This window comes from Electrophorus electricus, chromosome 24 (assembly GCF_013358815.1).
Source record: "Electrophorus electricus isolate fEleEle1 chromosome 24, fEleEle1.pri, whole genome shotgun sequence".
NCBI lineage: Eukaryota > Metazoa > Chordata > Actinopteri > Gymnotiformes > Gymnotidae > Electrophorus > Electrophorus electricus.
In genome coordinates this window covers 5,977,816-6,005,261 of record NC_049558.1, presented here as the reverse complement: position 1 = coordinate 6,005,261, position 27,446 = coordinate 5,977,816, and the positions used below count along the sequence as shown (strand labels likewise).

The 27,446-nt window shown below is 40.6% G+C and overlaps 3 protein-coding genes across 5 annotated transcripts; 2 read left to right on the top strand and 1 right to left on the bottom strand.

Annotated features, from left to right (window-relative positions):
* Nucleotides 1-5: 5 nt before the first annotated feature.
* Nucleotides 6-11,467, bottom strand: dnajc5ab (DnaJ (Hsp40) homolog, subfamily C, member 5ab). Its single transcript, XM_027006996.2, has 5 exons — nt 11,218-11,467; nt 4,109-4,283; nt 3,390-3,603; nt 3,049-3,220; nt 6-2,798 (listed from the first exon to the last, which is right to left on the bottom strand). The coding sequence occupies exons 2-5, from the start codon at nt 4,216-4,218 to the stop codon at nt 2,695-2,697; spliced, it is 600 nt and encodes a 199-aa protein (XP_026862797.2). The 5' UTR covers nt 4,219-4,283; nt 11,218-11,467; the 3' UTR covers nt 6-2,694.
* Nucleotides 11,468-11,885: 418 nt separating this feature from the next.
* On the top strand, nt 11,886-14,903 carry gid8b (GID complex subunit 8 homolog b (S. cerevisiae)). 2 transcript variants are annotated; one of them, XM_027006940.2, is made up of 5 exons: nt 11,886-11,956; nt 12,580-12,707; nt 12,795-12,991; nt 13,294-13,491; nt 13,788-14,903. In XM_027006940.2, the coding sequence occupies exons 2-5, from the start codon at nt 12,590-12,592 to the stop codon at nt 13,959-13,961; spliced, it is 687 nt and encodes a 228-aa protein (XP_026862741.2). In that variant the 5' UTR covers nt 11,886-11,956; nt 12,580-12,589; the 3' UTR covers nt 13,962-14,903. The 2 variants fall into 2 exon arrangements, with proteins under 2 accessions (XP_026862741.2, XP_026862742.2); XM_027006941.2 differs by lacking the exon at nt 11,886-11,956 and adding an exon at nt 11,963-12,173.
* Nucleotides 14,904-15,297: 394 nt separating this feature from the next.
* On the top strand, nt 15,298-26,649 carry slc17a9b (solute carrier family 17 member 9b). 2 transcript variants are annotated; one of them, XM_027007000.2, is made up of 13 exons: nt 15,298-15,720; nt 16,771-16,968; nt 17,702-17,841; nt 18,518-18,617; nt 18,706-18,836; nt 20,039-20,135; nt 21,276-21,372; nt 23,005-23,092; nt 23,296-23,330; nt 23,501-23,616; nt 23,733-23,788; nt 23,894-23,923; nt 24,244-26,649. In XM_027007000.2, exons 1-13 carry the CDS (start codon nt 15,590-15,592, stop codon nt 24,420-24,422), a joined length of 1,398 nt encoding a protein of 465 aa, XP_026862801.2. In that variant the 5' UTR covers nt 15,298-15,589; the 3' UTR covers nt 24,423-26,649. The 2 variants fall into 2 exon arrangements, with proteins under 2 accessions (XP_026862801.2, XP_026862802.2); XM_027007001.2 differs by lacking the exon at nt 23,296-23,330 and having other exon boundaries at nt 24,244-24,365.
* Nucleotides 26,650-27,446: the final 797 nt, after the last annotated feature.

The window sequence follows — 27,446 nt, the reverse complement described above, 5'->3', positions numbered from 1 at the left end:
AGTAGTCACTTGGCTTTAAAACTTTTAATTGTACAACAGCAAGATGACATTCCCATGTAAACTGCCTCTCACACAGTATTTATACTACAACAGAAAAATATCAAATTAACAATTTTATCTAGACAGTGCAAAGAATTCAGCCATTCAATAGCCACATCCACTGACACATTATTTGAGCTAGTAATTTATTAATTAAAACATAAGAAAATAAATTAAATATAATAGTAATATTACCTTATCACTATATTTCCACTATTATTGTAACATTTCTATAAGAATATTTGGAGATGATTGCATGATTCTTTTTAGACATTGCCTTCACACAGACTACTGTGAGAAAGTTGCACAACAGATCTTTCACCCTGTAGACAAATTAACTTGCAAAAAAATATACATGTACAAAATAAAAACCAGGAGGGTACATTTGAACCAGAACACGTAGATCTGAGAGGTCACATTTCCTTGTGCAAGTTGTGATGCTGTCATATTAGGAGTCAATTTAGTGAAGTATAGTTTCTGAGAATACAGCAAATGAAAACATTAAATAAAGTAATATATATCATCTTATTTACTACCCTCAATGTAATCCTAACCTTTTAAACATAAAATACATTTAAGAAACTAAAGAAAATGTAAAATGTACTCACAATTAAAATCTACACAAACACAATTAAACTTTCTCAAGACTACACAAAATGGCCTCATTCACTCGCACATGTATGCAATTTCAGAAAACATTCATACACAGATTAAACAATGATTTAGAATTGTTCAAAATAAAACTAAAACTTTCAATTTCCCTCCATGGTATAAGCAAAAACACTCCTTTAGACTCACCACCTCCTATAGGAACCATTTAAAAGTGGTAAAACTCACCCCTCATTAACAAACAAAGGTTTCAACCAAAGTGTACTGCGGTGTATTCTGCTAAAAAGAACACACTGTAAATACAGATTTACTTAGCACAGTAAATGCCCAAAGAATGAAGTGTATCCAAGGAGATCGGGGCAAGTTTTCCCAAAAGCATTGCAACACAAATTACACAGTTAAATGATGGAGAGATGGCTATGAAGCTTTTGGGAAACAGATTGGCAAAGCATGAGACAGCCTACAGGGCTAGGAGTGGCTGTGCGCCGATACGGCAGCAAAGTCCTGACTGGCTAATGTGGTTGAGCGGCAGTAATGAACACATTATTTATGCACACCTCTATCCACATACATCAAGGTTATACAAACCGAATGCATATCTGAGATATGCGTAGTTAGCTCTGAATGTGTGAATATAGCTTTAAGGATCTATAATTTAATAAGAGGTAAATTAATTGTAATGCATTGGTAATGAAACAACAAGTAGTTGTTGGTCTGTTCACTGGGAAGCAGACATGGTTGTATATAGGAAGGTAAGGATTAATGCCGTCACAGCCAAGCATAGAAGATGAAATCACATACATAACCAACAAGAAACACACACATACTTCAACATTAAGGACTTATTAGGCATTTTCTAGAATAATAGTGCCCCTCACAATAATCAGGAATAAATTTTAAAATTCCTAGAAATCCAGATTTAGGAAACTGATCCCTTGTTTTATTATACAGAAAGAAGTGGTAACAAGGTCATGATGGAAGGCACTAGATTTCTGTCGGAGTCAAAGATGCACATGGACACTGCATAAGAGGCTCAGAGACCCAGTTCTGCAGCGTGAAATCATGTGCTGTGTGGGACTGCTCACTGCCACTAGCAGCAAACACGCATGCACGCACACAGCCCAAAACTGCATAATACAATGTTGCTTCCATGAAAAGCACTGAACTGAAAGTGTTATGTGCACTGAACAAAATTCTTGTGAAATCCACAATTGCTGATTTGAATCTGATGCATGTAGTAATTTCTTTCACCTGGGCTTTTTTGTTTGTTTGTTTGTTTTTGGAGAGGTCAGTGTATGGACACATGCCAACAGATGTATGTGCTACTGGTTTCAGAGAGACAGCGTATGCACTGGGCCTTTGCTAAAACCGTCAAACACCAAAACTACTATAGAGGATGTTGAAACTAAAACAGTAAAAACAGTACAAATTTTTGCCTTTGCCACACTGACACACATGCCAGGAAGAGCAAAGTTTTATAGTTTCCGAGTGTTCGATTATTGCAAAATCATCTAAAGAACCTGAACTGAATACTGGGGCAATGGAAACACGACTGTCATTCCAGTGTAGGTTAAAGTAAACCAGTGATACATAATATGTCCAAATGCAATGCATTGCACATTATTTGTGAAAAACTCAATCAAATCAACAATGCGTAGTTCAGATGTGATCTCCTTCAATGGCATAAAATGCTATTACGAGAGCAAGCAGGGCTGTTTGGGGCACTGTCTACAAGAAACATGTCTCACAGGCTGTTGTTGCATTACATATAGGAGTGAAGGAGTTAAGCGGGCAAAAGAAAGAGTGGTGTCATTTGTTTTCTGCACAGAGATGTGCCCTCGCATGCACAGAGCTTTGGCAGCGGAGGCAGACAAGAACCTGTCCGCTCCTTCGGCCCCTCTTTCTCTTCCTCCCCTTCACTGGCTTGGCGGCTGTTGTGCAGTGCATGAAGTGACGCTCCCCCTGCTGGTCAGGTGGTCCCACAGGAGAGAAGGGGAGGGAGGAGGGAGGGGTATGGGGGGGTCGAGGGTACGGTGCTGGGAAGTTCTAGTTGTAGCCAGTGTCTGTCTGGTAGCTGGCTTGTGGACTGTCTGACGTCAGCTGAGTGGTCTCGGTGGCCGAGGAGGGCTGAACCAGGATAGGCTCACCGTCTGTGGGTTCAGGATCACACACGCCTTAAACACAAACACATACTAGCACAAGTATTCCTAACTTGGTCAACCGCAGGATCCTGAATTAGACCCTTTAAACCTACAAAGCATAAACATCATGTTGCCTTATACAAAGATAAGTTGTGAACTGCACTCCTGAGGAGCTGAGCAAACAGTGGCACATGAAGCTCAGAAAAGGAAAAACAAACAAACATCTGTGTGCGGCTCCCCCATTAAAGGAGAATGTCACCTCTCTCATCTGACTGCATCTGAGCCTCCAGGTCCTCGGGGGAGACGTAAAAGTCGTGCTCATGGCCGACAGGAGGCTGCGGCTTACATTTCCCACAGCAGCAATTAAAACAGCAGCACAGACAGCAGCAGCAGTAGCAGCCGGTAACAATGCCACAGCATATAAACAGTGCCTGGAAGGAGAAGGAGAGAGAGAATCTCAAAAAAGGAACAACAGGAAGGTCAAAGTCATGCCCTGTTCCCTCATCTTAAAAAAAGAAACAGTCTCTGCCCAGCCATACAACTCCTACGCACTTATCCGCTTCCTGTGTGAGTCACACATGTTGGCTGTCACTCACTCACCTTGGCCCACCAGGTGGACAGCACAAAGTATGTGTTGACGCTTTCCTCACCAAACTGCTCGGCCACGTAGAGGCCGAGGGAGCCGTACTGGTTGTAGATGTTGCGCTTGGTGGGGTCGGAGAGGATAGTGTGTGCGTTGTTGATCTCCTTGAACTTCTCTGCTGCTTCTGGGTTATTGGGGTTCTTGTCCGGGTGGAACTTCAGCGCAAGTTTCCTACAATGCAAGACCAGGAAAAGTAGCATGACATTGAGAGCAAGGCACAACCCAGATTAACAAACTTTCCTTTCAGTTTTTTAACCCATGTTGCTTTTTAAAAAATTCTAAACATATACAACACAACATCCACAAGCTGGTATTCTCTAAATGCCTCAAGCATATATAGTATATAAATACATATTGAACATATTATTCACAGTAATGTAGAAAGCTATTTGTTGCCCTCTGGTGGGCTGTAACATGTGTCATCATTAGGCTGTACCAAACATTCATATTTTCAACATTGGCAGACAGACAGACACAGTTTACGCTCTAATGGTTTAATGGTTTAAAAAAAAAAAAAAAAGGGGGGGGGGGGGGTTGGTGATGGTAATTTTATTTTACAAGGAATTTCCCTGACTTTTAAAGTTGGAATAACCAGCAATAACAGTGCAATATTTGGGCTGCTGTTTAGAGGTAATAATCGCCCCATCTGTTCAGAGGCACACACAGACACGCTTACCGATAGCATTTTTTGATGTCCTCTGGTGAGGCACTCTTAGTGACTCCTAGGATCTGGTAGAGTGTTTCCCCTGATGTGGATAAAGAACGCTGCCTTTGTGGGTCTGCCATTACTTGCACACGCGCACACACACACACAAACACATGCACACTCCCCCACACACTCACTGCTGTCTCTGTGAACGAGAGCGAGAGGCGAGAATGATATGATGACTCAACGCTTGCCCAGCCTAAATCTTTCCCTGCACGTCAGTCATCAATCATGTCAATAGTCAGAACTCATACATGGAGAGGGGAAGGAACAATATGGTAAAGCCATATTTTTTCTTCATTCTTATGTTTTCATTTCTTAATAATTCATTGATAATTGCATATGATTGATTTATTACCGATATATATCTGCAACCTCCCTGCCCAAAAAAAACCAAAAAACAAAACACAAGTGACATTGACATTGAATATTTGGGAGAATTCTAGTTTATGCTTTTTTTAAAGGCATTAAAAAAACAAAACAAAACAAAAAACAAAACAAAAATTGAATCTTTTCTTGGTACTATTGTTTCCAATTCGGAAGATTAATCATTAATCATTAAAGGCACTTCCCAGAGGCCCTTCCCTGCTCTGTGAGGCTAATCATAAAGGCCTATCAGGAAGGATTAGCTTTAGCAGAGTGTCTGAATATGTCGAGTTATTTGTCACCTCTCAGCCCCTTACAATGGGAAGTAAATTACTCATAGCTCACACAAAGAAAGGGAGAGACAACGAGAGAAACAGAAATGACTCAATTGTAGAACTTGGCTTTAGAATCTGGAGAACAGAAAGTATTTAAATCCCAACAGCCATAAAACTACAAGTACACTACATTTTCACTACTGCCAACATTTTCTGATGGTCTTTGTGTTGCTGAACAGTCCTCTGGCAAGTGAGCCTGGTAGTTTCATAAAGTATGACTGTTTGACTGCACTGATCAATGATCAAGCCCAGCCTACCACCACCAGCACCACCACTCCATCTCCCCATTTTCTACCTTACACACACTATGCATCTGTCCGTCACATCCCACAGTCCCACTTCCTCCCTGGCCACGTGGACATGCCAAATCTTTTGTGGCTCGTTGTAAAATCGCTCTCCCTGCTACCACTTAATCTCAGTTCAAGACAGTGCCATGTTATCTGCATGGGAGCAATATGCCACGATTGATGACTATGCAAATTACAGCATGATAAATTATTCAGATATTAATAATTCAAGCACCTTATCCTCCCCCCCTGGCCATCTGCCTTCATCATCTTTATCGAGCATCTCTCACTACCTTCCCTGTGTTGCCCCTCTCCGTGTTTACATTCTCCAGCGTCACTCTTCATGCCGGCCTCGGGCCTTGTGAAAAGACGGAAGCTGCGGGCTTCAGAGCTCTGAATGGCGTGCTAACTCAGAGCTGGCGTGGAACAAGAGGAGACGACGTTCCTGGAGCAAATGTGACCAATGTGACCAGTCAGGGTCACCACCCCCCACTGTGTGCAATTTGAACTGAAGTGGAATACAAATATCTAAATATGGATGGTTGAAAAAGCCCCAAGTTTCATAAAATGGCAAAATTAGTACAATTTAAGAATGGTTTATAAAGCCGTGGCAAAATTTCAGCAAAGTATGGATAGTTCTGATTAACTTTTTGGTGACCTCTTGAGAGTTTGTAAAAGAGATTGTAGCTCCCCTTCATAACACCTAAAGAAAAGCCCAGTTCATCAGCTCTGAAAGCATAAGAAATGTTTTTCTACAGATGCAACATCACACTTACTGATAAATATGAGAAATTTTGAAGGTAGAAACTACTTTTGGCTCTTTCAGTTTTCTCTTTCAGTGTTCACATGTGTTGTGCTGTGGTTTGGAATAGACTACATGACCCTTGGTTGCCACAGATTGCTTTGGTTTGCTGGGGAGAAAGTCTGCTTTGAATGTAGAAAGACCCATTTAAACCGTCTGAATAGCCACATGCCATGTCAAACAAGGAAAACAAGGCACCATTTGCCAAGATGTCAGAGCAGTCATATAACCTATTTGGACACCAACACTCCTTGGATTAGGTCCCAACATGGCCTTTTCACACAGTATCATTTACATTTAGTCACCCTGGGTTTGCGCTAATGAAGTCAGGTGGTAGTGAACTCAAGAGAGACTGGACTACAGCAAAGTTCCCTGACCAGTGAGCTAGCATTACCACTGTCATGACCAAGTCCTGCTAGCAGTAATCCTAACCCAACTTTCACTGTAGTTACTTACTATAGTCCTAAACCTACTGATGGAGTTGATGGAGTTAATCCTGAACTGGATTAAATGAAATCCTAAAAAAGGTCAGAGGTGCACCATGTTCTTCTCACCCTAAATCCTCTGAAGACATCAAACATAAGAAAAAACAAACAAAACCCCCCCCACAACAACAACAACAAATAGCCAATGGCATATGATCATGTACACATCAATGAACTGCTGTCTGTGTTGTCACAGAAGAAAGGGTCAGTGTATATCGCAGGTCTGAGAGTTTCTGAAGTCTGAACTGAGGGACACAACCTGAGCTCAACACACACACACAAAAAAAAGAGTAGCCATACAGCCCCCTGTGAGCACTAAGTAACAGAGATGGCACTGATCTGATAGCATGTACTGAGTAGAGATAGAGAGAGATAGAGATAAGTGTGTGTGGTGTGTGTGTATATATATACATACTGAGGGTGAGTTTAGTAAGCTCATTAGTTAAGAACCAAGAAGGTGATGACCAAGGCAGTAAATATCATCTCCATGATTAAATGCTTTCGTCTTGTTTTATTAATTTTATAAAAACAAGCATTTATGTATTTGTATTATTTATATATTTATACATTTACCTGTCATATCCATGCATATCAACTGTAAAAATAGCATATATAATACATCCCACACAAAACAATTCCTGCAAGCAACTAAACTATAGCTCCACAGTGGGTTTTAATGAAAAAAATATCACATCAGTATCAATATTGGGTGATACTCAAATGAAAGATATCGTCTTATTGGATCGTTAAAGAAAAACACGCCATCTCTACTAAGTAGGGTAAACCACTCTTGCCATGACTAAACCAGCAAATCATTTATATTCACAGCAAAAAAAAAACTGCTGTCAATGTATAATAAAATTCAAACAGTTTAGGGACAACAGCATTTGAACCTGCAAAAATTCACTGTACCCCAGAAACATGCAGCATCACAGTGTAAATACAACTCTATGTCATGTCAAAGAGAAGACTCAGTTAACAAACAAAAAAAAGGTAAGGCTCGCTGTGTCTATGCATTCACTCATATTATAGCTCTCTGGACGGCGCTAATGAGACTAGAGTTGCACTAGAGTTTTAAAAATAGGGCTTCATCTCACTTTAGACCAAAGCAGATAAGGACATTCCCCAGGCTAACCTACAGCAGGTCAACAAAGCAAGCACACTGTTATGCACTGTGGCCTGAATCGCTGCACTGTATTTTGATCTTTATATCCAATGTTTAAGACAGTGTTTAATGTCTTATGTTTAAGACAGATTTATCGCATAGATATCTTGTCATTCTGCTGAACATAAAGAAAGCATCAAATTTTAGAGATCAGCTGGTCATAGTGATTGGTATCAACATGATCCTAACAGACCTATATATTCAATTTTAATATAATTTTAATATTGTCAAATCAAATAGCATGTGCGATTTGTGAGATTAGAAAGGCTTAAGAGGAAAGTACACACACACACACACACACACACACACACACACACACACACACGTGCGCGCGCTTGGACTGAGAAACACTATATGGACAAAAGTATTGGGACACACCTCTTAAAGGCCCTGCAGTATTTTTCCTCCTGACTTAAAATATTATATTACCAGAAAGTATGTGATTATCTTCATATAGCTGCTTCAGTGTATTTATTTTTAGTTTATTTACATTTATAGCTACCATATATTGTATATTCACTGACCCACCCCTACTTCACTCTGTGCAGCTCTACTTGAGTAAGAGAGATGGTGTGTAATGCATAGTTTTTGGATGCAAACGGAAGAAAGGTTACTCTACATGTTATTCCAGAAAACAAGAGCAAATCAAAATGGCCCAAATTTCCTTCTAGGGTTGATGTGACACCAAATACACCGCAATGTAGTAGACATTTTACTGTGGATTCATTTGAAATTTGGACTCAGTACAGCTCCAGATTTGCCAGTGGATTAAATATTAAAGCAACAGCTTTCTTACTGGAGGCAATGTGGATGATAAGAATAAAGACCTAGGTTACCAATGTAACGGTCATCATTTTCATTTGACATTTCAATATAATGTAGCAAACAATGAGAATATAACAACATTTTAGAGCAAACTAGTATTGGCTAATTTTATATACTTTAGCTCAACTACAGATTTCTTTTATAATAACGTTATATGATACGATACACTGACATTTTAAGCAGCCAACAGTCAATGACTTTCCCACAATTAGCTTACCTCCCGCCATGAGCTGGTCAACCAGCGGAATATAAGATAGCTAGCTAGCTAATGCTAGCTAACGTCAGCTAATTTAGGTAATAGATTTAATGTAAAAATGATCAATATGTAAAAAATGCTCATATATGATACCACTCTGATACCGTGGTGTCCTCTAATTTAATCAGAGAATTGAATTAGCCTCAATTTAAACACAGCACAGATCACACTGTTGCCTGATACACCTAGCAGCCATTCACTTCTTCAGGTTCAGACTAGTAAAGCTGTGTTGATGCGATCCAATTTGACAGTGAGCCTGTCAATCAATCCGTTATGGTCCACACCCACACAACAGAATGATAAAAGGCAAAAGAGAAAAAAGAAAATTCAAAATACTCTTTTAATTGTCATTTTATGGGGAAAAAATTGGAAGCTCACTACAATATAACATTCTTTGCAGAAATATTTTTCATACATTTTAAAAAACAACTGTGCAGGGCCTTTAATCATTGAATTCAGGTGTTACATTCAGTCCCATTGCCAGTGGGTGTATAAAGTCAAGCACCAAGGCATACATGCTGCCTTGTGAAAACACTTGTGAAAGAATGGGTTGCTCTAAAGCGCTCACTGAATTGAGCATGGTACTGTAATAGGATGCAACTGTTGCAACAGAATGAAAATTCTTCCCTCCTAGATATTCAACGATAAACTCTGAGTGTTATTACTGAAAAAGCGTTTAGGAAACACAGCAACTCAGATACGAAGTGGCAGACTACATAAAAAGTTACAGAGCAGGGTCTCAGAGTGCTGAGGTGCATAAAGTCACCAATGCTTTGCTGACTCAGTAATCACAGAGTTTCAAGTCTCCTCTGGCATTAACATCTGCACAAAAACATGCACTGGGAGCTTCATGGCATGGGTTTCCATTACCAAACAGCTGCATGCAATCCTTACATCAAGCACAATGCCAAGTGTTGGATGTAGTGATTTAAAGCACTCTGCCACTGGACTCTGGAACAGTTAAAATGTGTTCCGTGGAGTGACTAATCACGCTCATCTGTTTGGCAGTCTGATGGGTGAGTTTGGGTTTTTGCGAATTCCAGAAGAATGTTACCTGCCTGACTGCATGGTTGGGGTGAGTTTGATGTGGAAGAACTTGACTGTGCTGCACAGAGCCCTGACCTTAACCATACTGAACATCTTTGGGATGAACTAGAACATCAGTGTCTGACCTCACAAATGCTCTTCTGGTGATTAATTTACACATATCACATACAGTATCTGCACTGATAACGGCAACCATGCATAAAGATGGCAACCACGCACAAAGCTAAGGGTTATGAAGGAACAGCTCATTATTCAGACTAGATTTGTATTTTCTAATAGCTGAAATGTGCCAAGATCAAAACACTTATTCAAATACACCAAATCTTGACCGAGTTCACAAGAGAAAACCCAAGACATTATTAGCCACTAGGGGGTGATGGTAGGTCCTTAACAATATGAAAACAGTGCGCAGTAACTGAACAAATGCGTAACATCAACCTACTACACCGGTTAAAAGCAGAAGAACGTGAATACAGTACATTGCGAAATATGAGCGAGTCATGTTGACTTGCACTAAGCATTCGGGCATTTAGGCTCCTGATTTTATAGGGGGACAATAATGCTTGAAAAAAAGACAGGGTAAGCACCCGTACTGGGTCAGGGCATGGGACAATTCACTGGCCTCTCGAAAATAAAGTATAATCTTGACAAAAATATTTAGCATAAACATTTTCCTAAAAGGAAAACGTACGCTATCCATGAGGGATGTCACAGCGTATACACTACTAGATTTTCATTACCACCAACCTTAACATGCGTACGACTACACAGCGAACATTGTTAACATTATGGAAGTTGTCTCAAGTTTTGGAAAGGACTAAATGGACGAAGCACGTGAGAGATAAAAGTGAAAATTAAAGGAAAGCGACTAAAAGGAAATCATTAGAGTAAAGACAATCGCAATGGTATCTATAGACTACAAATAGAACAAAAACACAACAATAATGTGCTAAGGTTTAGATCACTTTGGAAATGAAAAAACACCGGCTAGCAAGTTTTTGCTGATATGCGAAGCTTTGCCCTTTGAAGCGGCTCTTTAAAATAATTTACGCGGTGCAATTGGTTTTAAAATGCAAAGGTTTGCTAAATTACATTTATGGTCGACAAAGTTGAGCGGGGTCAAATCACGGATCAATTGATCTAGAATAGCTATCTATAGGTAGCTAGTCAGTTTACCAGATTTATCTGACATTCAACAGGAGATGACTCTTGGCTAGTGTTCCAAGATAATTAGCTAGCCAGCTAGCGCTAACATTGAACTGGCAGGAGTGAAAGGGTCGTTTAAACAAGAATGGATATGAGGTGCGTTAACCGACTGCCTGGAATTACAGACCTTAATCTGTATTGCTCAACATGTTAACACTCACTCAGCATCCATATTGGCTTGCTCGCCGGTTTGCACCAGTTCAGCTAGCAAATATCCGTAGTGATCCAAGGCTAGCTAGCATGCATGCGATCGCTAGTTAAATGACAGCGCAAACTCATTTTACTTCAAATGGGGGTGTACCTACCTTTAAGAGACGAATGTAACTTTGTACAGAAACTGCTCAAGTATAGAAATATGCAGCTGAATGTATTTGAGGAATCGTGCGCGAGAAAGACCTCACGAGGAAAGAAGTGTCTCGTGACGTAAAGGAGAACGGGCGTAAACTCGCTGAAGAACCCCGTTTTCGAAATGCCTCAGTATAACTTATCAGGGCGCTCTACCGCTTTCCCGCAGAATTAAACAAAGTATTACTTCATTTTAGAAAAGTGGTGGAGAAACAGGTTACAGCGAATACTGACAATAAAAATGGTTTCTTACGTAACATCATATAGATGTTGTAATGAGTTTTTTTAAAAAAATCTAATAATATCCAGTAAACACACTGTAGTCATTTGAATGACATTTCATTCGAGAATGTGTAATCATTAGTATATCGATTAAGTTAAACTGGGTGCAGGTTACAATGAAATTGACTAATTGCAGATAAAATCACCCTGAAAAAAGGAGAATGGATACATAGTGAGGAAGCTTTGTGATTATAAATAAGCCTAAGTCAAAATATAAATATTTTCACCGGGCGAACTAAAAAGAAAAATGACTGTCTTTAAATGAAGGATTACAAGCCGCCAATGGGTCATTTTGGAGCATCTGGCAACAGACATTTGTAAAATCCCGTTTGTCACGAACTATCACGAGAAAGCATATTTTGCGGCCCTGCTCCCCTGTGCTACAAGCTGCTGTTAAATAGTAGCTAACTCTTTCAGGTAAAATATAGGGACAATCACCTTGTAAATATTTTTTTTTTACCTTATTATTATTGTGCTCCGAGGCCAATGCATAATCGGTTTTATGAAAATATTTTTTAGCAATCGTTAGCAAGTTAGTATGTTTAATAGATCTGACGTGTGGAAGTCGGTTGGGTCTTGCCTTGGAGAATTTGAAGGCTTCAATGTTATGGTTTCGAGAAGGCCTGAATAATTAGTGAGTCTTGGTCATCATCGTTAGGAATCCTGAATCCCTTGATCTGGAATTCAATACTATAAGTATTTTTCATTGTATAATTCGAAAATATAAAAGGTGTTTTAACGTGACTTTGTGTCTGATGGATGCTATACCCTTGTTGTCCGCAAATTTTTCAACGTTTATTGACAGTGCCTACTCAAGTTTATTCTTGTTAAAAACCGAATCACAAGTCAGGGCTAATTCATACTTTTATTATATACTACACCTATTTCGACTGTAGTACAATTTATTTTAAAAAATTAATTTGAGAAAAAGTTTGAGAGTTTTTGGTTACATATATTAGAACTAGGGTTACAAATGTAAATGACTCAGGGGAATGTAAAACTATCTTCTTGTTTGTTTATTTAAAAATATGTGCTTAAAGACACTTCATAATGAGCTATGCTGAAAAGCCAGAGGATATAACACAAGAGGAATGGATGGAGAAGCTGAACAATGTCCATGTTCAACGTGCAGACATGAATCGACTCATCATGAACTACTTGGTGACAGGTACGCAGTATTTTTATAATCTGTTAGGGTGACCTAATGAAGAGTGAGTGCTCTGTAAATTCACTCTGTCCATATTCATGTTTCCAGAGGGTTTTAAGGAGGCAGCAGAGAAATTCAGGCTGGAATCAGGCATTGAGCCAAGTGTGGACCTGGACTCGCTAGACGAGAGGATAAAGATCAGAGAGATGATTCTGAAAGGGCAGATTCAGGAGGCTATTGCACTGATCAACAGTCTGCATCCTGAACTTCTAGATACTAACCGCTACCTTTACTTCCATCTCCAGGTAAAAAAGAAAGGAGGGTTCTTCTTATACACATACTGCAAGCTGACAAAACAATTCCACAGTACCTTGTTTCTATACAAGACTTTCTCAGGTTTACATAACTACATTTCTGTAGCCTTTTTTTGCACAAAAATGATAGTAACACATGAGGTAATACACTTAAAAAAAACAAAAAAAACAAAACAAAACAGTATCTAAACACATATTCTGGTCCCATCGTGATGAACACTTGGCACCAGTTACTTATTTCTAGTATGTAGTCACATGGGAAGTAAACGCCCACCTCGTGTGCCCCTCTGCAGCAACAGCACCTGATCGAGCTGATCCGCCTGCGGGAGACGGAGGCAGCGCTGGAGTTTGCGCAGACGCAGCTGGCCGAGCAGGGCGAGGAGAGCCGGGAATGCCTGTGCGAGATGGAGCGCACGCTGGCACTGCTGGCATTCGACAACCCGGAGGAGTCACCCTTCGGTGACCTCCTGAACATGATGCAGAGACAGAAGGTAGGGGGCTGGTTAGTGCACATTATAACAGGGCGCTTGGTGGCTGCTTACGTAAAGATGGAAAAGGCTGATTTGTTTGAGAAACATTTTCTGGTAAATGGGCCAGGTGTGTCGCAGCCTGAGAATATTCTCTATATGAAAGTAAAGTTCTGTGAAATAAAGTTCAGTGTCTTGCATGCATTTGTTTGTTTTATGCTTTATAACAGTTACACACACATAATTTTAAAAAGTTGCAGCTCTTTGGCAATGCAGTGGTCTGGAGTTTATGCAAATTCCCCCCATGTGTTTATTGTTAGGTTTGGAGTGAGGTAAACCAAGCTGTGCTGGACTATGAGAACAGGGAGTCGACGCCCAAACTTGCTAAACTCCTGAAACTTCTGCTGTGGGCTCAGAATGAACTGGACCAGAAGAAGGTCAAGTACCCTAAAATGACTGATCTTAGCAAGGGTACCATTGAGGAGCCCAAGTGAAGAATACACAAGAACTGCTCATTGCTAGCTTTCTGTGGGAAACCAAATGGACGTTTTCCTTCCACTTTCACTATTTATACTCAGTCAGTGACTGACACTTAAATATACCTTTTTTGTTTAGCATAATTGTTATTGCTTATCAGAGACTTTTGCATTAAAAGGGTTGTGCAAATGGGAATGTTTGAATTGTAAATGCGACTTATGGAGAAAATGGGAACACTTTTTAATGCAGAGAAACTTTTATGATTTTGTTACCTCTATATTTGACTTGGTGAAAAGAATTGAATTCTATCCATTCTGTTTTGCAGATAATTACTTTTCTGTGTCTTTTGTCAATGAATGTTCATGAACTGTATGCAATGTTCAGAGCTCTTTAGACAGGTTTGGATGTGGACTAACTTAGTCCTGGACTTTTTGGTAAATGATCAGGATGGCTTATGGTATAGAAAATGGCTTTTGTTAGGCTCATTTACCTCAAATGTTGAGGCTCTGTGTCCACTGTATTTTGAAGCTTTATATACATTAGTTTCAATAGGACAGTGGATTGATTGTGTAATGGTGGAACTTGGCTTCCACACCTTTATTTGCAGTGCAAAAGATTGTGAAGATAACCATTTTGTAAATGTTCTGTAGGGTGCACAAAGAGGGAACATCTGCTCTGTGAATATTTCATTGCATTGTAATGTTTGTTTTCTACTGTTGCATCTTATTGTAGTATCATTGCTGTCGACATATTCAATAACGTAATTTATAGAGAATACAGAGTTAAATTTAGTGAGTTTTTGAAGTCAGAAGCTTTACTGCGGTAAAAGGTTTTGAAGTTCCTGTACATCTCTATATTATTAAAGGTGTTTGGTGCTAGTATTACTGCAGAACATACCGATGGACGCTACATTCATCATGTGGGTTATGAGAATAAAAGGCCGCAGTCCTTTTCCACAATGCTGCATTTCGCGCGTTTGTCGTCTATACGCTTCCTTTAGGAAGGCGTGTTTAGCTGGCTGGCTAACAGGAGGTACTGGTCATCCACGAATTACGGCCATTAGATTTCCTTCAAATATACATTCACTTATACTCGTAGCATATGAGAAGATGTTGCCGTACGTGTTTTATATGTTATTTATACAGTACATAGGTTAATGTTAATTTGTCAACGTTTAGAAGGATACCGCCAAGCGATATTTCAGGCATCCAGTATGTTCGTTAGATGTTTGTAATAAAGCTTTTTATAATGAGAATATGCGGAACGTTTTTTTTGGGCCGGTATGTGTTGTTTTGCATGAAAGGGCTAAGTCGCATTACTTCCTGGTTTCATTTACCGTCAGTTGGAGGGATTAGGGGGCTGTAAGGAAAAAAAAACTGACACGTGGAATTTCATTACTTCTCCAAGCAGGCAAACTAGAATGTCTTGTTCGGTTTGTCAGCGGTGACGCCAACTACTCGGTCCCTTTTTCAATTTATAATTCAGGTAAAGCAGCACAGCAGTTTAGTGGAGATGCTACTGCCGGGTAACAGGAACCAAAAGACTAGTTTTTCATCTTTTTGCTTTTTTGCCTGTCACGCTCCGGAGAGCTAACCCCCAGAAGAGCCCCGGGAAATAGTGCGAAACAAACAAAATTTGGCGTTGAATGGCAGTTCTACAAAAACATGGGAAGACCTCTTGTCCAGACTTGCCAAATGTTAACGATAACCCAGCAGATAATTGTGGACCAGCTGGATCTCAAAAAAAGTGGCCAGAATCAAATCAGAACTGGTCAAGGTGAGTGCGCTATCATCTCGTATCATGTCAAAAAAGTAGTGTATATTTTTATAACTCTGTGTTCATAATCTATATGTTCAAAGTTCAGTGTTCTCAAAGTACATAGCTGTGTTTAGCTGCGTAGTCACTACCTAGCAAGCTACCTCAGTAATTCTCATAAATGTTAGGTTAGCTAATAGTTATTGTTACCTACCTACAGTAATAACATATTGTTACCTACCTACAGTAATAACAAAGCAATGTTGTGTCTAATTCAGGGATTATCGTTCGTGATCTCACTCATTTGTCAGAATCATATTGGGTAAAGTTTTTAATTTTTAATTTTTTAATTTTTAATTTTTATTTTTACGTTTTAATTATTACATTTACTTTTATTAACGCTAATTCTCAAACCTAATTCTATTCGATTTACGTTTTTCAGCATTTCTGGCACTATTGAGAATAGTCACTTAGCTAAGTTAGTTATTTACCTAGCTATCTAAAATGTGTTGTTTTAACTTACGCATTAACTAAGCCTAAAATAAATGATTGGAAGTCAAAGTAATTGCGTCAGATGTCTCTTGGTGGTTTGGTGTAACTACAGAACACAGTATAACTTGGCTAACGCTTCTTATTATTTAAATGTCAAAATGTCAATAGTAATTAGCTCATGAGGTAAATTTATTTGCAGCAGATGTCGCTACTTTTATGAATGAAGTATATGAGACATGCGATTAGATTTTCTGATTTCGAAAACTACTGTAATTATTTTTTCTTGAATTACATAGCTAACTATTTTTTGCTAGAATTCTGTCAGAGATTCCATTCCACGCACACTGTTCATCCACATTTATATTCCTTAACCTTTTAAAAAATGTTTACAATTTTTCAAATAATTTTTAATCTATTTTTCTTATCTTTTAATATACATATGCATTTTTGCACTAAACAGGTAATTTAGCTCACCTACCAGCTATCGCAGGTATTTGCTCTCCTATCACGGATGTCCGGATAGCAGCAAACAATTGTAACACACAGAAATGTTTTTGTTTTTATTTAATCTGTCTGCAGGCCGGTAGCACGGGTATGGACTGTGGTGTTGTTGCTGGGCACCTGCTTGCTGTACTGTGCCCGTGTGGCTATGCCTATATGTGCTGTGAACATGGCAGAGCGTTTCGGCTGGTCCAAGAGGGAATCGGGCATAGTGCTGGGCAGCTTCTTCTGGGGCTACTGCTTTACTCAGGTCCTTGGAGGCTACATCAGTGACAGGTCAGTAAGGTGGCCGTGTAATGATGGTGGTGTTATTTGTGAGTTGGAGTTATTGACGGATTGGCTCCGATTTCCACCCGGCTAGTCTTATGTCTCACGCTTGTCTCGTTTAATGCGAATGTGTGGACAACTGAGAACGAAATTGCATCTGTGAGGAAATCGTGACGCTGTGAAGTAAAGGGTGTGGCTCCTGTTTCAGAGGATGTCACTGGTGTCCAGCGTGGTTTGCATATTTCTATGAAACCTCAAGTGAGCGTTTCACAAGTATAACATTTATTTTGTATTATCTTTTTCCAGAAATTGCTTGCCTCTGCTCAATCATATAAACAAGAATGATTTGAAACTTTTTTTTACCATGCATCATAACTTTTCATGATCATTTTTCTCTATATTAAAGAGTTAAAATGTATTCTACATTTTCCATTCTTTATCAGTTTGGCTTAAGTAATACCTAGATTTAATACACAATATCTGCAACGTCCATGCCACTAGGTGTTAGTGTAATGGCTGTTTCATAATGTGAAGAATAATGATTGGAAAAAATGAGTTCTTGCTCCTTTAAGGAAACTTTTACACATTAGAAACCAAAATGAGATGTTTCAAATGCTTGGCCATATGGTTATGTTTATGGTGTCTCCTCCGATCCCCTATCCATAACTCTTAGTGCTGCTGGAACTCACTCGCTTGGAAGTATTTGGGATGAGCTGTATGTACCATTTGTGTTTGCCTTTAGGGTGGGAGGAGAAAAGGTGTTGCTGCTGTCAGCCGCAGCATGGGGAGCCATGACGGCGTTCACACCCATCCTGGCCCACTTCTGCTCCCGGCCCATCATCTCCTTGACTGTGTCGCGCTTCCTCATGGGCCTCATGCAGGGTGAGTGAGGGGGTGGAGGAGCAGGGGTGGGTGGAGGGGAGGGGCATGGGCTGTTGCCGTGGTCACAGCATCAACCAGCCAGCCTCAGCGTCGCTCAGCACGTTACCTCTGTTAGCAATGTTAATAGGTCTCTTTATTCTTCCGTGAACTTGGAACTTTGTTTTTAGTGTTTCGATGCCGCCAAAGTGGAGCAGCACGGAAGGGTACCCACAACAGTGGCTGTAGTTATGAACAGATACACCTCTATGGAAAACAGAACTTCTTTAAAAAAAATTGAAAAAAGTGTAGCCTTGTGCAAGGCTCTTCTAGAGTGTTTGTAATTATGTTAGGCCGTTACTGTTGTGGGCTGCCGAGGAGCTGCTCTTAATCAGAAAGACTTTTTAGATTGTCACAAAGTAGATAAAGAAATTCTCTGCTGTCACAGCTAATGATATAATCAGTGTTTACACCCACCTTATGCCTCTTTACAGTTTTGCATGTTTTTGCTATGCTAGAGCATGTCCTTACAGTTGATAATTTCTCACATCTAATAGTCATTTGTTGTCCGAGTTTGACCACACCATCTGGTCTAGCGGCGTTTTTTTTTTTTATTTTTTTTTTTTTATTGTTTTGTTTTGTTTTCTGGTGCTAACATGGAGTTCTAAATCTCAGGCTGTTGCTTCTGTCCACCATCCAGGCATGCACTACCCCTCTCTGGCCAGCCTGTGCTCACAAAAGGTGGTGGAGAGTGAGCGCGGCTTTCTTATGAGCACCATTGGAAGCGGCTCCTACCTGGGGTGAGTGGCTGAGTGAGCTTGGGCAGGGCGTGGGCGGGCAGGGAAGGCTGAAGGGAGATGTCTGTGCTGAGCCTCTGGGCCCTTGCAGGACATTGGTGATCGGAGGAGTGGGCTCAGTCATGCTGGACCTCTACGGCTGGGAGAGTGTCTTCTACGTCTCCGGCTTGCTGTCCATGCTCTGGGCCTACTGCATGTGGAAGTACCTGCTTAAGGGAGAGGGTGAGTCTATGTGCGCAACATGTTTTCCAAAAAGCATTGCGGCTTATAACTAGTAGAGCAAGTATTGCTTTTGAAGGGTTATTGTCGTACATGGTCCAGAACAAATTTTTTAAAAATTGAGTACTCTTGTACTTTAAAGGGTTTTCTTACCCTTTTCCCCCCCAAAGATGGCAGACAAAAAATTGCACTTAGCTCATGTGGGTATGTGCTCTCTTCTTGGACTAGACATGGGGGCTAGGCACATTTGTGTGTCAGGCATGAATTGTAGATGTTTACTGGATGTATACATTTTGTTAACAGTGCTTACACTGTATACAGCAAAGGGTGCATTTGACATGAATGAGCTGATTGTAGCTATGTGTATGCTATTTCTGTGTATTTGTGTGTGTGTGGGTGTGTTTAAACAGTCTTTAGCCTGTCTGATTTATTGTGATTTGTGAGGTAGATAGAAATTGATGGCTGTACATTCACAGAGGTTTTGGACATTATGGAAGAAGTAGATGGAGTATAATGGATTAAGGAATTTAATGTGTGATTTGCTGGATGGATAAAACAAACATCTTTCAATAGTTTGGAATTGGACAGTCATGCATGCATACACACAGCCTCAGTGCAGTGTGCCAAGCATATTGTTTGAGTAAAGTGTCACGGTGCAAAACAGATCAGACGCTTGCACATGATGATCAATCAAACAGTTTATTAACAACAATACAGTCCAGGCAAATAAATCCAAAACGGCAACTCCAATACAGAGTCGAGGTGGTAGACATGGGCGATGGAACAGGAGCAAGCAGGGCTATCCAAGATGAGGCAAAAACCCGTAGTAGAACCAAACACTGGCAATGGTCTAAAACACAGAAAAGCACAAATATAAATTCACAATGCTTAGTATACTCTACGACAAAGAGGCTAGACTTTGCAATGACTATGACTGTGAGTAGCGTATAACTAGGCAAGAAAGTGAAGGCAATATTACTCTGGGCATGAGGATATCACCGGAGGTTTCAGGGGATGTAGTGTGTGTGGTGTTTCCTGAGAGTCTGTGAACTGTGATTCTTTGAATTAGATGCTGCCATTAGAATTTGGGAATCCTGATGTTCATCAGCTCCTTTTATTCTTTTAGAGTATCCATTTGGTGTCCCTAGTTCAGACTTAACTGTAGGTGTGTGTGTGTGTGTGTGTGTGTGTGTGCGTGCGTTCAGGACCCATCATCACACTGGAGTCTCTGGGCAGCTCTGCAACCCAGTCCAAACTGTCCCGCAGAAACTGGCTGCGTCTCTTCAGACAGCCAGCTGTGTGGTAAGAGTGAGTGAGTGTGTGGTAAGAGTGAGTGAGTGAGTGTGTGGTAAGAGTGAGTGAGTGTGTGGTAAGAGTGAGTGTGTGTGGTAAGAGTGAGTGAGTGTGTGTGGTGTGAGTGGGTGAGTGTGTGTGTGTGTGAGTGTGTGTGTGAGTCTGTCACGGAGAGAGAGAGAAATAACGAGAGACGGCACACATTTACTTAATGTGTGACTAAGTCCACAGTGGCCATAATCCTGCAAAAAGGAGCTAAACAATCCTCTAAGATCCATCCATAAATCCATCTGTGTGTGTTTGTGCATGCGAGAGAGTGAGACAAAGGGACAGAGCAGAGAGAGAGATTAAAGTCAAAAGGTGTGTAGTTAAGGCAAAAGTTGATTTTGCAAGGTTAAATAACATGTGGTGGTGTAAGGACAAAGTTACCATTAGCCACAGGCTTTCACCTACAATACATCATGAGAGGCACCAAATTTACACCCACCACCCACTTTATCAGAAAAACCTCCCTTGCACTTACACTCCCCAGCCATTTTATTTGGTGCACCTGTTTGATAGGTGGCTTTCATAGGTCTACAGTTACAGACTGCAGTCCATCTGTTGCCATGTGCAGTCTGTTAGCCATCCTCCAACTCCTCACCACTGGTTCTGACCACAGGACCATGGCTGACCGGATATTATTTGGGTGGTGGGCCACTCTCCACACAGCAGTGACCCTGACATGGTAGTGGCATGGTTATTCAGCTGGTATGAGTGGTCTGCCATCAAACATTTCCAGCCAAAAGTGGGCCCATGGTCAGAAAATGACCATTGATGAGGGGTTGGCATATGGCCAGTCCAGGCTGTGCATGGCACATGGTCCCTAACTGTACACTTCCAAGGTGTTTCTAATAAATAACTGTTTCTAATAGTATAGACTTTAGTAAAGTATCTAATAGTATAGACTACATAGCCAATACATCATATAGTTCTGAAATGAATATTATCAAATTTATATTATTGACATTACATCCTGAATATCATGATTTTGTGATATGTTTAAACACCATTAAACTTTTCCTTAATCATTAGCCCTGTCCTATATCATATTTATTCTCCATTTTCCTCCCTCTCTGTTTCTCTCTCACTCTCTCGGACATCCGTCAGTGCGGTCATTATTACACACCTGTGTACTGCTAGCACCTTCTTCACCCTGTTGTCATGGCTACCAACTTTCTTCAAAGACACTTTTCCTGATTCTAAGGTAAATTGTGATGCCACATAAGTAGAAAATAAGGCATGTACGTGTACTTATTTACTTTGCTTACTTACAATTGAACTACATTTTATTTACAGAGCACATATAACGTCACAATGTTGACCAAAGTGTTGTGTAAAGTTTAGAAAAAAATACATGGTTCTACATAAAACAAACAAAACAGAACACAGGAAAAAAATATGCCGTGAAACATACACATGGCTGCAGAAATGAAAATCCCAGAGTAGAAAGATGTGTTGTAAGTCTTAAAAACTGAGAGAGAGTAGACCTGATGCACAGAAGAGCGAACAATAGCTGATCTGAGGACCGCAGTGAATACGGGCAGATCAATGATCGAGGTATGATGGGGCTTGCCCATGAAATGCTTTAAAAGCAAATAAAAGAACTTCGAACTGGACCCTGTGATGGGCTGGAAACCAGCGCAGCAAGGCTAGAACTGGTGTGATGTGATCCCTTTTTGGAAATTCCTCTGAACTGGTAGAAACTAACATCATGACATAATTGAGTTGTTTTTTTTTAACTCTGGCCTTGACACATTCTGACAGTGCTCCATACGTTTTAGACAGGTTTTCAGCAAATTTAGATGAATTTTTCGTTTGTTTGATTGGTAAAAGTTATTAGCCCTCCACATTTTTATATCATTCAGTAATTCACCAAGATACCTTATAGAGCATAGGTTGTTCAGTTATAAAGGTAGACAAAGCTGAGTATCCTCAACGACAGTGAAATTAAATGCTATTAAATATTTTAAACACTGAAATTAAATATATAGATGTTATAAATGACGCTTGTTGTTGTTGAGCATATATAATGAAAAAGAGCTGGCCTTAGGATGGAACCTTTTGGGACACCGTAGTAGCAATAGATGAAAAAAGTTTGAAAAACAATTAGGAACGCTCACTCTTTTATGATTATGAAGCTAGAACACTGGGCCCTGTTACATCAAGCGTGTCTTTTAGGAGACATGACATGATGGTTTGAGAGGGTGAGCTTGTGGCCTTTATCCGAGATGCACTATATCGTTCAGAGAAGACAGGGAGACTGGCGAAGAAAGTTGTGGAACAAATGAGAGGGAGTGGGTAGAAATTTTGATATGTGAGGTTATAAGTCTTGTCCTTAAAAAGGACACAAATTCCTCACAAATTTAAGGTGACGCTACAAGACCGAGGCAAGCTGGTCCATTGAGTTGATTTGTACTTTGGGTTAGTGATAATTTATAGATATGATTTCTGAGAAATAAGGTACCATGGATTGCCTTGAAATGAATACATTTTGTTTTCAGATGTTTTGTTTGTTTGTTTGTTTTTGTTTTTTTTTTCCCCTCTGAGCACACTTGTTACATTTGTTTCCTCAACACTCAATTGCTCCAGAGTTGTGCGATTACATACGGTTTCCAGCAGGGGTCGCATCAGTGTTCATGAATGCATCCAGTTATCTCGGTGTTTGAGTTAAAGTGCAAGCGTGAAGAAGGTTTATACTGTTCAGTGGATTCAGTAGAAGAGAGCTCTGTTTGATATGATATAATTGCGTTGTCCCCCCCCCACCTTTTCATCCATAAGGTGTGTGTGTGTGTGTGTGTGTGTGTGTGTGTGTGTGTGTGTGTGTGTGTGTCTCCAGGGATGGATGTTTAATGTGATCCCGTGGTTTGTGGCCATTCCTTTCTCACTATTCAGTGGCTGCCTGTCTGATCATCTCATCAGTCAGGGTATGAAAACACACACACACACACCAAAAAGTAATATGTCAATCAAATCAAAAGGCAAATTTAACATTTTGTCTTCTTGTGAGATTTAAGAGTACACAAATTATATATGAGGCACTTAGTTTTCAGTTCTGAGAGCAAATATCAATAGCCATTGTTTTATTCTTTTACCCTCTGTCTTCCTCTAACCTCTGTGTGTCTGGTAGGTTATGATACTGCTTCAGTGAGGAAGCTGATGCAGGTAATGCATTAAACCTTCACGCACAATCACGTGTACACAGATACAAGATAGATGCTCAGATGAGAGTTTGTGTCACCATCTCTCTCTCTCTCTCTCTCTCTCTCTCTCTCTCTCTCTCTCTCTCTCTCTCTCTCTCTCTCTCTCTCTCTCTCTCTCTCTCTCTCTCTCAGTTCTTTTCTATGGGTGTATCCGGCGTGTTTACCCTGTGTCTGTGCGGTACCACCACTTTCCCCATGGCTGTGGCCTTCGTGTCTGCTATGATGGGCCTCACCACGTTCAGCCACAGGTAAACCCACCTCTGCCATTTTGCCCTCTTAGCACCCTATTATAGGAGCACTGCTGCCTAAAGCTGAAACGGCCCCTGAGTCCTCATGAGATGGAATTCTCCCCATGTCTGTGCAGTGGTGTGTCTGTGAACGTCCAGGATCTGGCCCCATCCTGCGCTGGAGCCCTTTTTGGTAAGTCGTATCCTCCCACTCACTGCTGGATGGCCTTAATATAGTCCACTGGTAATGCAGGTAAAGGGTGCTGTGGATGTAAAGTCTTTTGTTTGTGTCTCGTAGGTGTGATGAACACCTGTGGTGCATTTACAGGTAAGATTAGATGTGTGGTGTTGAGGAGTGCCCTCTGTCTCTTTCCAATCTCAAATTTTATTAAATTTCCAGATTTTATTAAATCGTGCATTGCAGGATATTTGTTTTCTGAGTCTCAAGGGCAAGAAGCATATTACAAATAACAATTCATGACCACTGGCAATAAAACCTGAAGTTCCAAGTGCTATAGATTCAGCTGTGCTCTTTGGTGGAGTGCGTACGGTTGTGCGCACATGTATCCGTGTTGCCATATGTAGTTTATGAGCTAATTAGTCCTAAGCTAATTGGCTAATTAGTGTGTGACTGTGTGTGCCGTGTAGGGGTGATCATGGTGTACTTCTCGGGATATCTGATTGAGGCCACTGGCTCGTGGGCATCAGTTTTCACCCTCATCACTATGGTGAACCTGATGGGGCTGGGAACATTCCTGGTGTTCGCTGAGGCGCGCAGGGTCGACATTGAAGCCACCAAGGGTCACCACCACAGTGTCCATCTCTGAGCGGGCAGCACCACCATGGCACTTCTATCAGATGCTTTCTGCAGACCTGCGGAAGCTCCAGAGACAGACGCTGCCTTCTCCTCCATCCGGTTAGCGCGGTGACTGTTTGCAGGAGATCTGGCAATATTTGCCTTAGAGATTGCCATGCGATTGAGAACCCACAGACATGAACATTTCAGTATTAGTTCTCCATGTCCTTCAGTTGTCCTACCACTTTATTGGGTGGGTGGTGTACAGTTGTAATGGGACCAGATCAGTGATATTACTAAGAATGTTGGCTATAGTAGGGAGGTACAATCAAAAGGCCAACAAGGATACAGAGGGCCAAAGCTTTAGGTCTATAATGACTGTATTTTATATTTATGTGCCGTTCATTTGTGTATGTTTTTGTTTGTTTTTTGGAGTTGGGTGGGTTCGCTGATAATTTCCTGCTATTCCCCATCACAATCTATGCAGATGTATCTTGACCTCACCTGCTCCTTCTGAGGATTATTTCTAAAGCTACACCCCATGCTACCATTCTGTCATTTAATTAGCAGATAAACACCAAAGGGTAGAATGTTTGAGATTATTAATGTTATGATTCATTTCATGTTCTTAGTTATTGTATATTGGATAAGTTATTAGCATTTCTTAATATTTTAACACATGTCAATGGCTAATGTTTTTCATATTTTCATCACCAGTCAAGTTACTGAAGCCTTTTACACACAAAGACATATTTCACAGTATATGTCTTAAACAGGCATTTATAGTGGAGGTTTGTTTTTCTGGCAAAGAAGCACACCTCCTTAAGTTTACAGCCTTGTTTGGAAAGACAAAGTTTAGAGTTACAAACTTAGTTATTCTGCTAAGAGAGGAAGTGATGTAACAGTTATAGATAAACAGGAAGAAGTGAGCAGTTGATGAGGACCTTAAGATTTACTGCTAAATTTACTTTTGTTTGATTGCTGGTACGAAAAGCAAAGTATCGCTACATTGCTGATACTCCTATCATAAGCGTAAGAAGTTGCATATAAGAACTGTGAATATTGCATATGAGCAGAGTGGTTTGTTTTGTTTAAAACAGTAGAGACCAAATGCATTTTAATGTATTCTTAGGAAATATATTTATTACTTAGGTAGTGAGATATAGAATTTATTTTAATTTGTCATAATCATAAATAGAGGAATTTGTGCTCGTGGTGCCAGGTATAGCTAAGAATCACCAAATGTATGCTCCCCCCTGAGATCTTCATCCAGCTTTATCCAGTTTATTTATTGACCTACCTGAGGCCGGTAGTCACTGACTGTTTTGTAGCTTACTTTTTGTTCCAGACATTCGTCCTTCGTGGCCAAAGAAGCCCTGCCCCATTGGCTCTGCTTGAGAGCAGTAGGAGCGTGGGCCAGTGAACCCTCCCTTTATGCTTGAGAACGTTCCTGAGACTCATTCTTCACATCACAGTATAACTTGTCATGTTGTACCTCACTGCTGCCCCCAGCATCTGTAGTTACTGCAGCGTAAGTGCCAAGAAAGAATATGGAGTAGGAAATGAAGGGAAAAATGTACATGACTAGTACACCCGTTACAGATGATATGTATTTTTCATAGTGCACAATTGTCTTGGTTTATAAATGCTTATATGGTTGCACAACAGAACATTGTATTTGCAGATAGGAAATTGGGGTTAAGTTGGGTTTGGAAATGGTTACGAAATGAGTTTTTCTCAGCAATGAGTAATTATAATATTTACAACACTAGAATAATACATGTAAATCACCATAAGACACAATCATATTCTAAAGGAAATATGAATGTGATGAGAAACAGGATAGTAATGGTGTATAGTGCCATTCTGATTATTAAGGTACAGTTTTCTGGAGTGTTGTAAAACACTGATTATTTTCTTATATTTGAAAAGAAAACGATGTATAGTGTATGTAAACTTTAAAAGAAAGCAATGTGGGACAAATATTATTTTCACCTGCTTTATTTGTAACTTTTTTGAAAAAATAAAACTATATTTTATCAAATCTAAGAAATATATATATTTTGGTTTTACCAATGCAGTGTCACAATTTATTCAAACAGAAGTAACTGAAGTGGCTGAGGTAACTTTCTAAGATTTTGCTGGTCATCGCTAACGGGAAGTCCACCGACGGTGTAGTATTTAGCATTTACCACACAGGGGCAGCAGAGAGCTAATTTTAAAGTTTCGTAGTTCATGGAGAGTTGGGTTTTTTTGGTGTCCAAAAAAGCTGCTTGTGGAAGTGTTTAAAGCAGTCTTTCACGCAGTGACCCTAATAAATGGCATTTGTGTGTGTGTGTGTGTCATTTTGTTCTGAGTGATTACTGTAGCGTTGGATGTAGTATCATTCCAGGCACCTCCTCGCAGTCTTCACGGGGTGTGATGTCACCTCTCCCAGTCCACCTCCAGCAATAACCCCCATTAGAACACCTACACAGCCATGCGGTACCACAACACAGGATCGATACCAGCGTGAATGGGTCTGCAGGTCTCCCCCTTTCTCCTCTCCCTCTCTCTGGACGTATGGGGTGGCACCATATGGCAGGCCGCTGTGTGCCGTGCTGGTGAGCTGGCAATGGACACAGGTGCCACGGGCCAGGCGTCAGTCAACCCCCTCTCATGGGACTCGCTCAGGTTAGCGTAGAGACAGATGGCCGAGGCCGTTACCGTAACGGGGGGGGGGGGGGGGGGGGGGGGGGGGGGGGTTAAGCTCGGGAGCCCAGGGCGGAGCGGCGAACCTATGTCATCACCCAAGATGGGCAGAGTGAGTGGCATTGACTGGCACTGAGGATCGGGTTCTGACTCCGTGTGTTCAGCCATGTACCTACTAGGGTTCTGAACAGTGCTGGAGTTAATGATTGATCACTGACCACCAGAGAAAGTAAGCGGACCACGGCTCTTCTGTTCCAGTCTCTCTGAATGAGAGCAGCGTGTGCAACCTAAGCTGTGTACAGCATAAATACATGACACGTTTTGTCTCTTGGTTATTTCCATAGAATTACTCTCTCAGCCTCTC